Source organism: Chiloscyllium punctatum, chromosome 15, assembly GCF_047496795.1.
Source record: "Chiloscyllium punctatum isolate Juve2018m chromosome 15, sChiPun1.3, whole genome shotgun sequence".
NCBI classification, from domain to species: domain Eukaryota; kingdom Metazoa; phylum Chordata; class Chondrichthyes; order Orectolobiformes; family Hemiscylliidae; genus Chiloscyllium; species Chiloscyllium punctatum.
Window position 1 is genome coordinate 63,692,794 of NC_092753.1, and position 16,276 is coordinate 63,709,069.

Here is a 16,276-nt window from a genome sequence, read left to right on the forward strand (position 1 = left end):
CTTAGGGTTTTCCCTAATCCTACCAACTAAGGACCTCTCATGTCCCCTCCTTGCTGCTCTTAGCTCTCTCTTCAGGTCCTTCCGGGCTACCTTATAACTCTCAATCGCCCCTATTGAACCTTCACGCCTCATCTTTACAAAGGCCGCCCTCTTCCATTTAACAAGGGATTCCAACTCCTTATTAAACCACGGCTCCCTCACACGACCCTTTCCTCCCTGCCTGATAGGTACGTACTTATCAAGGACACTCAATAGTTGCTCCTTGAACAAGTTCCACATATCAATTACGCTCTTGCCTTGGAATCTACTTTTCCAATCCACACATCCCAAGTCATGCCTCAACGCATCATAATTTCCCTGCCCCCAGCTATAACTCTTGCCCTGTAGTACACACTTATCCCTCTCCATCACTAGAGTAAAAATCACCGAATTGTGGTCACTGTCCCCAAAGTGCTCACCTACCTCTAGTTCTAATACCTGGCCTGGTTCGTTACCCAGAACCAAATCCAGTATGGCCTCACCTCTTGTTGGCTTATCTACATATTGTGTCAGGAAACTCTCCTGCACACATTGCACAAACACTGACCCATCTAACGAACTTGAGCTATAGCTTTCCCAATCAATATCAGGAAAGTTAAAGTCTCCCATAACAATCACCCTATTACTGTCACTCTTCTCCTGAATCATCTTCGCAATCCTTTCTTCAACGATTCTAGGACTATTAGGAGGCCTGTAAAAGACTCCTAACAGGGTGACCTCACCTCTCCTATTCCTAACCTCAACCCAAACTACCTCAGATGGCAAATCTTCGTCCATCTTCCTTTCCACCGCTGTAATACTATCTTTGACAAGCAAAGCCACACCCCCCCCTCTTTTACCCCCACCTCTGACCCTACTAAAACATTTAAACCCTGGAACCTGCAACAGCCAATCCTGTCCCTGATCTAGCCACGTCTCCGTAATAGCCACAACATCGAAGTCCCAGGTACCAACCCACGCTGCGAGTTCACCTACCTTATTTCGTATACTTCTGGCATTAAAGTAGACACACTTCAAGCCACTCTTCTGTTTACAGGCACCCTCCTTTAAGATTGATGCCATATTCCTAACCTCCCTACACTCCAGGTCCTGCACCCTAAAGCTACAGTCTGGGTTCCCATGCCCCTGCAGAGTTAGTTTAAACCCCCCCCAAGAGCACTAGCAAACCTCCCCCCAAGGATACTGGTGCCCCTCAGGTTCAGGTGCAGACCATCCTGTTTATAGAGGTCCCACCTTCCCCAGAAAGAACCCCAGTTATCCAAGTACCGAAATCCCTCCCTCCTGCACCATCCCTGTAGCCACGCATTTAACTGTTCTCTCTCCCTATTCCTCGATTCTCTATCACGTGGCACGGGTAACAAACCAGAGACAACAACTCTGTTCGTTCTAACTCTGAGCTTCCAACCTAGCTCCCTAAAAGCCTGTCTAACATCCTCAGCACTCCTCCTACCTATGTCATTGGTGCCAATATGGACCACGACTTCAGGCTGCTCCCCCTCAAGGACCCGGAAAACACGATCAGAGACATCACGTACCCTTGCACCTGGGAGGCAACATACCAAACGTTTGAACCCACAGTGTGATATGGGGCAATAAATTCACGTATGAAGTGTTTTTAAACTTAGCAAATGAAATGATTTATTTCTGCTGAAATGAAGCAGGGACAAACATTGAATTTTGAATGAGTTTTTTAAAAAATGATAAATAGATAAAGTAACAGAACTTCAGAAACAAATCTGTTGGACCAAAACACTTTTATTTAAAGGCTGAAGAAATTGCAGGTGTCAATCTTCTAAAATCTCTGATTTGGAAATAGTCATTGCAGTGGAAAATTGCAACCATCACACCATTACAAAATGAGTGGTGAAAGGAATAAACCACATAACCACAGTCCTTAAAGTAACTCCATTACAAAGCACTTTCCAAACCCACAACCAAGGATAACAGAAGGTACACGTGTATGAATTAGGACAAGTAGGATGCCTGGCCCTTTGAGTCTGCTCTGCTATTCATAAGATCAGAGCTAATCTGATAACTGCATATTTCCACCCACCCAGATAATCTTTCAACCTTGTGCTTATCAAGAATCTCAATACCACCAACTTAAAAATATTCAAGCACTCTCATTCTTGCATGGCAATCGAAGCAAAGAGCCACTAAGAATCACTACACAGCAAAAAGTATTTTCCTTAAGTCAGTCTTAAATTAAATTTGATCTGATCTATTCATTGTCATGTGTTTTTTTTTTACAAAATACAGTGAAATGTGCTGCATTGTGTCAACACTCTCTGGCACCATCTTAAAAGATGGAAAAATAAACCAAAATAAAATATAAAGGCAGAAAAATAAAGAAATAAAGTGTTCAACTTGACAGCCCTACTTATTAAGTGCCCCATCATGGGCCATGGGCCTAGTGGCCAGGCACAAGTCCCCAGTCCCCTTCGCCACATTGCCGCTGGAACGAAAGCCACCACTCTTTAGGCACTATCTCGTCTCCACTGCCTCCCTTGTCACTACAAGCCCTCCTGAACCTTGCCACTCCAGACGCCACTGATATCACTGGGTATCGTACCAGCCCAAACTCTACCTCAGCCGCCACCATGAGTCTGCTTTGAACTCCCTTCGTCAATGCTACCAGGCCCAAATTCTCCTCTGCCACCCGTTCATGAATCTGCACTGGGTGCAGAAGCCACCGGGAATCCAAACCCGCCTCCAATGCTATCACGAGTCTGCACAACCTGTGATGCCATCGCCATGACTGAGCTCTTCAGTAAGAGGCAAGTAAAATAAAAAACAGAAAAAAAATGACAACAGGTTGGAGCAGACAAGCCCAGAGTCAGAAGCTCTAGTTCACCACCATCTTACTGTCGTCCTGCTTCCATCCCCCCCTCCCCTCAAGATAAGGCAACATACATATTATTTGGATGACCATTACAACCAACAAGATTAAGCCATCTGCTGTTACACAATGAATGTTCTCAACCTTGTTAACTGGCTTTACATAATGCATACTTTTCACCCTGTTAACTGACCTTGCGTACCAAGTGGTTCCAATATTGTTAAATGGCTCTATATAATAACTGCTTTTCCACCTTGTTAACCCATTACCCTTGCCTCTAGCATCCCCAAATTGTTAACTGCAAGTTCTTATCTGAACAGAGTCATGCTCGGCTGGACATCTTGTTTCACAAAACTCTAGCTTAACTCTTTCCTTGCCTTTCTCACTTTACTCCTCACAGGGCTCGAACCCCACTTAAACACAGAGCTCGAAACTCAAACACCGCTCAAATCAGCTGAACCTCTTGTTTCACAAAACTCAGAACTTAAAAACTTTCCCTGCCTGTTTATACCCTATACACATTCTCATTTCTTCTTTTTATCGTTTCATGATAACCAATGGCATTACCAGCTTTCATAAGCCTGACAGCCAGTATTTAAGCAAGTTATTGATACGTAACATGCAGTAATTATAACAAAAATTACTAGGCTGCTACAGTAACTAAAATTCGAAGAATCCTCCTAAGTGGGGAAAAATAAAATCACCAGTAAATCCAGAGTACTTAGTGACCACTCCACCCCCTTCAAGTCAAGTGGAATTGAGCCAGTTCTCCAAAATCTCCTGCAATAAGTCCAACGTGAAAACAAGATTCAGTCTGTTCTTGTGCATCACTCCACAGAGAAATCTGAATTCTTGGATAAGGGTAGTTAAATACTTAACAAAACCTACTAGACTTCCATCCTTCTAAAGATGCTTCAGATGGAGGATACCAGTGCATCAGAGTATACAGTGCAGCAGTTGAAGCAGCAGGCGAGGTGAACACAGCATTCTTTGCTGCTTCTGCTCCCGCTCTGCTGTTTAAAATATAACAAAGCCAACTGGCTGTTGTGATGTCAGTTGATCAGTGAACCTTCATATCACTTAAATGATCAAAAACAAGGTAAAGTACACGTAGTTTAATGTCCATAGGAAGGCTACTGACAGGAAGTGTACCGACCTCCTCTTCACTTTTCTTGCTCATGACTGGGGAGCTGATTGAATCTGTTGGATCAGATTGTGGAGGGGTGGGCGGTGGTCCGAAGGTGTGCCTTACCTGTGAATGGAGAAACTCTAGAGACGACGTTAGCTGCTGAAAGTATCTTTGCATTTCCCCCCTCATTCCTTCCTTGCCAAGGTGGTTCTCATTATGAAGACAGTTATTTAACTACACTAAATTGTGTCAGCCTTTTAACATTCTCAGTCGTCTTGAAGTCTGTTACTCTGCTCACTATTTATGACATTATCAAGTTTTATACAATCCATAACCTTCTAAGTTGTACTGCCTTAACAATTCAGTAAATTATAAACAACAATCTATGGTCCTAAAATCAAACCCTCGGGTACCACGTTCAGGTTATTCAAAAAAAGTACTTTCCTTTAACAAATTGAGACTTGGCTAATGTGAAAGCGGTCAGGAAAAGTGTTTCAAAAGTCTGGAACAGCAAGCAAACAAAATGTTTTCTGTGCTTTAGCAATAGAAGAGGCTGTTTCAGTTCAGATTTAGAGTTCAAATATTTGTGGGAAACAAATGCAGAATATATTAAAATATGGTGTCCAAATGAAACTTCCCAAATAAAACAGTTGGAATGACAGTGGCAATTTTGGTGGAGATCAATTTTCTTTGAATTTGCAGTAAGAAGGGAGCCAATGAAGTCTTAACAATAATTAACAGAAGTTAAACGGCTCAGCCTCAAGTTCTGATATTCTTTAAAATCTGAACAAAACATCAAACTAAAAATGCACTCTTCTAGTGAATGCTGCATTAAAAACACAGCAGCAAAGATATTATAACAATTCTCTCATCTGGTTAATGCATGACCACTGACCCAACTTTCATTTTTAAAACAGGCTTTGTAGAATTTCAAACACATCAGGGGCTCAAGACACTCAATCAATTTGTTTTAAGGTTACAAGTTTGATCATTTTAAGTTGTACATTGAAACTGTACAATGTAACAACAAAATCTGCCCCACTACACAGCCCACAAAAAACACTGAATTGAGATCTTGATTCAAACAAGACAAAATAGTTCCTTAAAAGGATTTTCCAAACCAGTATTTTAACAAACCAAAACTTTTTAAACATCAAACACTCACAGCATGGCACAGTTTACCTTGGAACTTTACTTTTTCAACCTTAGTAAAACCTTAATTTCAGCATTTTTGTTTTGTTTTGCATTCTCTCAATTAAGTTACACTTATAAAAAAGAGAAAGCCCTCGAAGCGACCACATGGTGCCACAATCCAAGCCACTCTCTTCCCTCAGAACATGGACTCACAGAGTCTCAAATTTCACCACTAGGGGATTTCAATCCCTTTTTCACTTTACTCCTCACAGGGCTCAAACCCCACTTAAACACAGAGAATCCGAATCCCACTTAAACACGAGCTCAAAGCTCAAACAGCTGAACCTCCCGTTTCACAAAACTCAGAACTTAAACTTTCTCCCTGCCTGCTCATATCCTACACACATTCTTATTACTAAAAGTAGAAAGGTGAACCCCTTTAAAGTTAAAGGGTGAATTTTAGCTCTGGACTCTGTCAAGAGGAAACATCATTTCCACATGCACCCTGTCAATAACCCTCAGGATCATATATATTTTAAATCTCAGAATTATTACAGCTCAAGTTGTGGTCATTCGACCCATTATGCCTGCACCAGCTCTTCAAACAAACATTCCACCCCACTCTCCCCAACCCCACAATACCTTTGCACAGTACTGTTATCCAACAAGCAGCTAACGCCTTCTTCAAAGCCTCAATTCAACCTGTCACCACTTCCAGACAGTATATTCTATATCCCCATAGCCTAACAACTATGTTAAGAAAGATTTTTCTGACATTCAACCTGCTGCTTTTGCTTATCACCGCAAATCTATGCCCCCTCATTCTAGTTCCTTTAAAAAATAGATTCAAGTGAAGCTATTCCTATTCTATCCAGATTGCTCACGATTTTGCAAACGTCTCATATCTCTTCTCTTTAAGAGAGTCACAACTTATTCAATCTATTTATAGAATCAGAAATACCATCATACGACATGGAAACAGCTCTCAGTCAACCAATCCACACTGACCATGCTCCCAAACTAAACTGGTCCTACTTTCCTGCATATGGCACATATCCCACCAAGCCTCTCAGATTCAGGAATTTATCCACAAGTCTTTTAAATGCTATAACTGTCTGCAGCCATCACTTTCTCTGGCAGTTCAAACAACACATGAACTACTGTGTAAAAAAAGTTGCCTCTCGTGTCATTGCTTTTTACACCTTTCTGCTCTCACATTAAAAATATCTTCCCTAGTTTTGGATTCCCGCACCCTAGGGAAAAGACCCTATTCATCTGATCCATGTTTATGATTTTATAAACCTCTAAAAAGGTCATCCCTCAACCTCCTACACTGAAAAAATCCCAGACTTTCCAGTCTATTTTTATATCTCAAACCCTCCATTCCTGGCAATATCCTGGTAATTTCTTTCTGAACCCTCTTCAATTTAGTAATATCCTTCCTACAACTGGGAGACCAGCATTGCACACAGTACTCCAAACAAAAAATTCCTCACCAGCATCCTGTACAACCACAATATGAAGCTCCTTGGATGCTGCCTGAACTGCTGTGCTCTTCCAGCACCACTAATCCAGAATCTGGTTTCCAGCATCTGCAGTCATTGTTTTTACCTCCTATACCCAATGGTCTGAGCAATGAAAGAAAGTGTGCTAAACACCTTCTTATCCACCCTGTCCACCTGCAATGCAAGATCCCTTTGTAATCGGAGATAACCTTCCTCACTGTCCAATATATTGGCAATTTTGATGCTATCTGACTCCTGTATCCTCATCCAAATCATTTACCCAAATGACAAAAGTGGAATACCTCTCGTCACAGGTCTCCAGTCTGAAAAGCTCTCCATGACCACTGTCACCTATCGCCAAACAATTTTTGGATCAAATTGGCAAGCCCACCCTATTTCCTATGTAATATAGCTTTACTAATTAGTCTACTAATTGACTAATTGTCCAAAGTTTTAGTAAAGTCCATGTAAATAATGACTCTTGCTCTGCTCTCAATCTTTTTGGTTCACAGAATCAAAGATAGGAGCAGGAGGCGGCCATTGGGCCTTTTGAATCTGAGCAGTCATTCACCACAATCATGGCTGATCGTCCAACTCTATAGCCTAATCCTACTTTCTCCCTGTAACCTTAGATCCCATTTGCTCCATGTGCTATATCTAGTCGCCCCTCGAATCCATTCCAATAAGTTATTTCATTTAAAAGTTCAAAGTTTGAGTGACACTATTTTCCTTGCACAAAACCATGCTGACTGTCCCTAATCAATCCTCGCCTCTCCTAATGTTAAACCTACCTTTCAGAATCACCAACAAACTACCCACCGCTGATGTCAAATTCTCAGGTACATTGCTTCCAGGCATCTCCTTACAGATTTTTCTAAACAATGGCACAACATTAATAACCATCTAGATATCTGGTACTTCACCTAGGTTTATAGATTAAAGAAGTATTTCTATTAGGGGCCCTGCAATTTCCTCCTGAACTTCCCACAACATCCTGGGACACACTTTATCAGGTCATGGAGATTTAGAAGACCATAATAGATAGGGGCAGAACTTAGGCCTTTCAGCCATTTATCTATCTAATGTTTAAGGCCTTCCACACTTCCTCTTCTGTAAGGTGAACGGTTTTCAAAACATCAATATTTATTTGAATTCTCTGGCCTCCAATTCTTCCTGAAGAGTAAAAATGGATGTGAAATATTCATTTCATCTCTCTCCTGAGGTAAAACACAAAGACAACTTCATTGTACATGGAGTCAGAGGAGATAGGGGAAGTGTTAACTGAATATTTTGTATCAGTATTCACACTGGAAAACGACAATGTTGTTGAGGAGAATATTAAGATACAGCTTATTACAGTAGAAGGGATTGAGGTTCACAAGTAGGTGTTAGCAATTCTGGAAAGTGTGAAAACAGCTAAGTCCCCTGGGCCGGATGAGATTTATGCTAGGATGCTCTGGGAAGCCACAGAGGAGATTGCCAAGCATTTGGTTTTGATCTCTTATGTCATCACTGTCTACAGGAATACTGCCACAAGACTGGATGATGGCAAATGTTGTTCCCTCGTTCAAGAAGGGGAGTAGAGAAACCCTGGTAATTATAGACTAGTGAGCCTTACTTTGGTGGTGGGTAAAGTGTTGGAAAAGGTTACAAGAGATCGGATTTATCATCTAAAAAGGACTAAGTTCGTTAGGGATAGTCAACATGGTTTTGCAAAGGGTAGGTTGTGTCGCACAAACCTTATTTGAGAAGGAGACCAAACAGGTGGATGAAGGTAAAGCGGTTTATGTAGTGTATATGGATTTCAGCAAGGCATTTGATAAGGTTCACCACGTGAGAATGAGTATAGGGTATGAGCAGGTAGGGAAAAAAAAAGTTGAATTTTGTGGGGGGAAAAAAAAGTTTCAGCTGAGCATGACTCAGATCAGATAAGAACTTGCAGATAACAATGGGGCGGTGAAGGCAAAGGTAATTAGGTTAACAAGCTGAAAAGTATTCATTATATGAAGCCAGTTAACAAGGTTAAGAACATTCATTGTGTAACATCAGATGGCTTAATCTTTACTATTGATACTTGCCAATTGTAACGGTCACCCAATCAATATGTATGTTTGCCTTATAGGGATGAGCATCCAGATAAGTGACTATAATTCATTCAGAATCTGCTGTTCCAGAGAAGACAGAAAACTCATGTCTCTGTGCATATGGGCGATCACTCTCCTGCTCCAGGAGCCTGAATAAAAAAAAAACTGAAGGAGGTAGCTACACTAGTTGTGAAAGTTTTGCTTTGACGGAGGGGGGAACCCAGGACAACACATGCTAGGCTATTGCACAAAATACGAAGGCATGGGATCGAAGGTAGTTTAGCTCCTTGGATCAGAAATTGGCCAGCTGAAAGATGACAGAGGCTGGTGGTTGATGGAAAATATTCATCCTGGAATTCAGTTATTCGTGGTGTACCGCAAGGATCGGTTTTGGGTTCACTGCTGTTTGTCACTTTTATAAATGACATGGATGACAGCATAGAAGGATGTTTAGTAAATTTGCAGATGACACGAAGGTCGGTAGAGTTGTGGACAGTGATGAAGGGTGTTGTAGGTTACTGAGGGATGTAGATAAGTTGCAGAACTAGGCTGAGAGGTGGCAAAGGGAGTTTAACGCAGAAAAGAGCGAGAGGTGACTCACTTTGGAAGGAGTAACTGGAATGCAGAGTACTGAGTTAATGGTAAGATTCTTGGTGTAGTGAACATAAGATCTCAGTGTCCATGTACATAGATCCTTGAAAGTTGTCACCCACGTTGATCGGGTTGTTAATGCGGCATATAGTGTCCTAGTTTTTATTGGTAGAGGGATTGAGTTACAGAAGTATGAGGTCATGCTGCAGCTGTACAAAACTCTGGTGCGGTTGCATTTGGGGTATTGCGTACAGTTCTGTCACCGCATTAAAGGATTCAGAGGAGATTTACTAGGATGATGCCTGATATGGAAGGAAGGTCTTTATAAGGTATGTCAGAGGTAGTTTCTTTACTCAGTAGTAGGGGCGTGGAACGCACTGCCTGCCATAATAGTAGACTCACCGACTTTAAGGGCATTTAAATGGTCATTGGATAGGCATATGGACGAAAATGGAGTAGTGTAGGTTAGATGAGCTTCATATTGGGTTTCACAGGTCAGCGCAAGAGAAGGCCGGAGGACCTGCACTGCACTGTAATGTCCTATGTTCTATGATCTTTAACAGGTCCTACTCTTTCTGTAATTGCTCTCTTGTTCTTGAGTATTTACAAATCTTTTTGAATTATCTTTATCCTTATCTCCTAAGGCGCTCTCATTCCCACTTTGTCTTACTAGAAATCTCTTGTAAATGACCTCTGCACTCTAATGCATTCACATCTCAAAGAATATCTCACACTAAGCTCTAGCAGATACAAGCCTTGTCTATCCAGTCTCTCGTCAAGACAATCCACCCATTCCAAGTGTTAGTGCCATAAACCTCCTTTGACCTTCTTCCAATCTACTACTATCCTTGCTTAAATATGATCAATACTAAACACAATATCCAGATCTGGTCTCGTCAATACTGTGTATAACTGAAGCATAATCTCTGTACTTTGTATTTAATTCCCCTAGTAATAAATGATTTTCAATTTGTTTTCCTAATTACTAGCTGCAACTAGATTTTGTGATTCTTGCAATAGGACACAGATCTCTCTGCATCTCATAGCTCTGCAATATCTCATCATTTAATGTTCTTATTCATTCTTCCTGCCTAAATGGATCTCAGATTTTACCAAATTATATTCCATTTGCCAGATCTTTATCTACTCATTTCAAGTATTTATATTTTTTGTAGCTTTTTCATCTTCACAACTTATAGTATCTACATTTATGCCATCAGCAATTTTAGCAACCACACCTTCAGTCCCTTCATCTAAGTCATTTAAATGAATTGTAAACATGGCACACCACTCATTAGATCACGCAAACCAAAAAAAAAAAATCCTATTTCCGCTCATTTCCTGCAGGTTAGCTAATTCTCTCTGCCAATGTTACTCCCACACCATGTGCTTTCGTTTTTTTCAATAATCCTTGTGACACTTTATAAAACTGCTTTCTGGAAATCCAGGTATGGTGTATGCACTGATTTCACTTTTATTTACAGCATGTGTTGCTTGTTCAAATGAGGGGTGACCTTATAGAAGTTAATAAAATCATGAGGGACATGGATAGAATAAGTAGACAAGGTTTTTTCCCTGCAGTGGGGAAGTCCAGAACAAGACAGCATAGATTTAGAGTGAGAGAGAGAGGAAAGATATAAAAGTGACTTAGGGGCAACTTTTTCAGAGGATATTTTGCTTTGAGAATCTATTATTTTGAGTACCATGAAGAACAAAATGGAAAGGCTAAACATCAACTTAGCCATTTGAAGTTTGATTCTGGTTTTATCAAGTTGGTAGGTGAAGTGAAAAATAAGATTCTAGTCCCTCCAATGACTTTAACAACTTCAAGTGTGTGAAATTTTATTGAGCAACACATCTACATTTTCACATTTTTACTTTAATTATATGCACACTTTCACTGCAATTACATGTTCAATAGAGTTCATAAACTTTACCTTCACTTTGAAGGCTGATTCAACATGTGCAAAAATGATCACCAAGTCTGATTTTAATCTTGAGGTAAATTGAGCAAGAAATGAATAGGTTAAGGTCTCAAGTAATCTTTCCATTTTCACCTACATTATCTAACCCCAACTGACTGCACTGGGGAGAACATGCTACATTGTCCATTGCAAAGGAACTACAATTGTTTGGATTATATCCCACTTCACTTTTTGGTTTTGTTCTTCAGTCATTATGTATCTGCCAAAATTTTAGGAGAGTGAACATAGTATTTACAATTTGCGATTACAGAATATTGTGCACATAAGTAATTAATTTCCTAACCTATTGTCTACACTTGAGCCGCCTTCTTGTGTGGTGTTGCATTGTCAATATCTAAATACCACTGCTTTAAAACTTTCAAAATAACAAACAGATCTCCATCAAAATTTCAATGTATGCACATCTAAATTGGCTGTAATGTTGAAATACCTTCAATAAAAAGCTCAAATGTTAATCTTGTAGGAAAATCAAAGCTTTAGAAATTCTAACTTAGATGTATAGCGACAAACTTTAATAACAACATGGGGGTAAAAAAAAGTAAACTTCTCAATCGTTTAACAAGCAAACTACAATTATAGGTGTTGGTGCACATCTGCTGGAGATACTTCAGCTACATTAATTTCCATTTTGAAAAACACATACACAAGCAGATACACGTCGGCTTGCTCATGCTGCTGACGTTATTTACTATATATGGCAATTAAGATATTCTGCTGTGAAAAACAATTGCGTTTAGTGCTAAACTGTTCTTTAAGCAACTGATTAAGGAATAATCAACTGACTGAAATGCTACACAAAGGAAGACATTTCTAAAAATGACAGTTTGGCCATCATTCAGTTGATAGCCATTATTTTCATTTAAGATTTGAGATGTTATATAATTTCTCTGTACATGCTTTCAGTTAGTATTAAGGATGCCGCAATCTAGAGTTCAGGCCTGTGTACTATTAGAGTGGAAATTACAAGTTTGAGGCCATGTGAAATGGAGCACTCAGAATATTTTTCAATCTACAAGTGGCCACTGGTGCTCCAGAAACAGGTTTTCAGTCTCTCAAGTTTCCACTTGTCAAACTCGGGGTGACAAGCACGAGATATAGCGTGTTGTGTTACCAGAGAAGATAAGCTCAAGGAAAGCAACTCCGATGGTAGCCTTTTAAAGGATCACTGCCTAGACTGCTCAACATTGGATAGTCAACACTTAATTGCTCAATGAGTAAAAAGGACCAAAAAAGCTTCAAGTTTCATAAGCAAAATATTGTTAAGAGCACAAACAAAGTCAGCTGTCTTTCAGTTATCCTTCCAGTACAACAACATTTCATCAGTGGCAAAGTACTCAAAGACTTCAGGTCCTTGCATATAAAATGTAGTACATATACAAAGCTTTCCTAAAATGCTCTTAGGGTGTGACAACTAGCTTCACAGAATTGCATTCCCTTGTCCCCATTTATCAGGCTAATGTGAATTCTGAATTAAATGATAAAAGCCCCAACAGACAATCTCACTTTGGTTACCAGTCTGAAACTGAATATTGTCTGATCAGCAAAATGTTGGAGCACTAAAACCTGAAGAGGTAGCAACAGAAAATAACTTAAAACTGAATTAGATCAGTTCTAAAGGTGCCCAAAGCAAGCATTTTTCAAATTCACACTAGGTTTTAATGCTTCAACTTCATTTAAAATTAATTTTTCCAACTTTTAAACTTAAAACTAAAATTGCAGTACAAATAAAAAATAGATTTGCATTCAGTGCTCTCACAGTCATCATCTGACTCAATGTACTATATATTCAAAATGTTTTTTTGAACTATAGTCAGTTATAATGCTGGAAATGTGAAAGCCAATCTGCACACAGCAAATCTCCATAAATAACACTGGGATAATGACCATAAATCTGTTTTTTAGATTGTCATTTAAGTGATAAATATTGGTCAGGTCATCAGAGTCAATTAAGTTGCTCTTTTTTGAGCTAGAACTGGAATTGTTCTAAATCTACAGGAGACCATAAAGACGTAGGAGCAGAAATTAGGCCATTCCCCCATCGAGTCTGCTCAGCCATTCAAACATGCTGACAAGTTTCTCAACCCCATTTCCCTGTAATCCTTGATCCCCAAGATTCTCAAGAACCGATCTATCTCAGTTTTAAATATACGGAAGGACCTGGCCTCCACAGCCATCTGTGGCAATGAATTCTGTGGATTCACCACTTTCTGGCTGAAGAAGTTTCTCCTTATCACCATTCTAATAAGGTCTTCTCTTTACTTGAAGGCTGTGCCGTTGAGTCCTAGTTTCCATTGGGAGGAGAGACATCTTTCCGATATCTACTCTTTACAGAGCATTCAATATTCTGTATGTTTCAATCAGATGCCTCCTCATCATTCTAAATTCCATTGGATTATAGGCGCAGAGTCCTCAAATGTTAGGTTTTTCATTCCTGGGACCATTCTCGTGGATCTCCTCTGAACTCAGGAAGGACGTAGTGGCCCTGGAGTGAGTTTTGTGGCCCAAAATTGCGCCCAGTACTCCAAATGTAGTCCGACCAGAATCTTATAAAACCTCACAAGTATATCCCTTCTTTTCTGTTCAAGTCCTCTCAAAATAAATGCCAGCATTGCATTTGCCTTCCAAACCACTGACTCAACCTGCAAGTTTACCTTGAGAGAATCCTAGACTAGAACCCCCAAGTCACTTTGCACTTCAGAGTTTTTTTCCCCATTTAGAAAATAGTCCATGCCTCTATTCTTCCCACGAAAGTACATGACCTCACACTTTCCCATATTGCACTATATGTGCCACTTCTTTGCCCACTCTACTAATCAGTCCAAAATCCTTCTGCAGCCTCCCACCTCCTCAATGCTACCTGTCCCTCTACGTTTGTATCATCCACAAACCTGGTCGGTTCCTTCATCTAGATTGTTAATGTATAAAGTGAAAAGTTGTGGTCCCAACACAGCCTTGCAAAACAGCACTTGTCACCAGCTGCTATCTGGAGAAGAATCCTTTTATCCCCACTCTCTGCTTTCTGCCAGACAGCCAAGCTTCTATCCATGCTAGCACCTTGCCTCTGACACCATGGACCCTTATATTACACAGTAGCCTCCTGTGCAGCACCTTGTCAAAGGCCTTCTTGAAGGCAAGAAAGTAGACAACATCCATTAGACCTCCTTGGTCTAACCTGCTCATTACTTCCTCAAAAGAATTCTAGCAGATTTGATAGACATGACCTCCCCTTGGTGAAACCATGCTCACTTTGTCCTGTTTTACCATACACAAAGTATCCAGAAATCTCATCCTTCACAACGGATTCCAGGATCTTACCAGAGGACAGATGGAGCCTTGATTTGCCATCTCATCTGAGCGGTCACCTTAAATGTTAGCACTGCATTAGAATGTTAGCTTTGCTATTTGTGCTCGATCCCTAGTGTGGAACTTCACCTTAGAACCTTGTAACTCAGGACAAGGGTGCTGAGTCACAGCTGACTTACGGAGATTTATCAAAATGCAAAGGCAATGTACCAAGATAAACCTCTGGTTGAAATAGCAGTGAAATTCTCTCAATCTTGCATTCAACCACAAGTTCAAGACATGCAGATGGTCAACCAACAGAATTAATTACTACAAATATCACCATCTACAAAATTCCATGCAAGGACTGCCACAAATACTACGTAGGACAAACAGGAAGAAAGTTAGCCACCAGGATACATGAACACCAACTAGCCACAAAAAGACACGACCCTCTCTCCCTCGTAGCCCGATACACGGATGAAACAAAAACACCATTTCGACTGGGACAACACATCTATCCTGGGACAGGCTAAGCAAAGACATGCCAGAGAATTCCTAGAGGCCTGGCACTCCAACCACAACGCCATAAACAAACACATAGATCTAGATACCACCTATCAATCCCTCAGAAAGTGAACAGGAAATGACATCACCACAAACCCCAGGAACCCCACCCAGGAGAAAGATATAAATAGAAAGCAGGAGACAATAGCTTCACTTCACTTGGAGGTCGCCACTGATGATGTTACCTAGCCAGATAATGAAACATCTGGATATCAAACCTACAGCTCAGCGAGCAAACCTACACCCTAAACCTCAACCTGAGCTACAAACCTTCACAAACCTTGCAAAAACCATTTCAAATAGCCAACACAAAACTATTTTTCAGATATCTAAGGTTTTACTGAGGTTCACAATTCACTTTTTGTGTGGTCCATCTGAGAAATCTCTCTCATTACTATATAGAGGAACCTCTTATCTGGCATTTGATTATCTGAACTTCGGATGATCCGGCAAGATTGCAAGGTCCTGATGCTTGGCTAAACTGTGGCATCCAACATTCCATAATTCGGAATTCAAATAACCAAATGAAATACTCTCCACCTGCATCCTTCAGATAATCGAGGTTCCTCTGTAGTCTGTTAAATATTTTCAGACTCCAGTCATTGCCTCTAGTTCCCCAAAGTGACCCAGTTGAAAAATATCTTAGATTGGCTGTTCCTGTAAAAACAGCTGCTCATTTTTCCATCCAGCTTCTCCAAAAAGGGGGAGAAAATGTAATCGCCAACTGCTCTTTGAAATTCAGTTAAAATAAATTGTGTCACTTACCTTAAATCTTTTGTCCTGTAAAACCTTCTTGATGGCTACCAGTTCCCCTGTGTCACACAGTTTTGCCTGGTAAACAACTCCAAAGGAACCATTGCCAATCACCTTGGTGTCAGTATAGCTGACTTCCTGCGGCCGGTCTGGACCCTGTCCAGGTGTCGCCACCACTGTTGTCACCTTACTGCCATCTTTGTCTCCTAAGCAAAAAAAAAATCAGTTTGTCAGAGCTGTACTCAAACTGGATCCTGATGACAGGGAATTATAGATGAAACACATCTGGAAGCAATTGCTGACTAAAAATAAAACAAAATGATGTTGGGCATATTGCTAAAAATAAAGTGTTGGGCACAACACTGACA

The 16,276-nt window shown here is 40.4% G+C and overlaps 1 protein-coding gene across 1 annotated transcript in view; it reads right to left on the reverse strand.

Moving 5' to 3' along the window:
- Positions 1-16,276, reverse strand: part of gsk3ba (glycogen synthase kinase 3 beta, genome duplicate a) — a 181,769-nt gene that overhangs the window by 95,706 nt on the left and 69,787 nt on the right. The window contains exon 2 of the mRNA XM_072585306.1: positions 15,921-16,114. Within this exon, the coding sequence (XP_072441407.1) occupies positions 15,921-16,114 (194 nt within the window). The remainder of the gene's footprint in view (positions 1-15,920; positions 16,115-16,276) is intronic.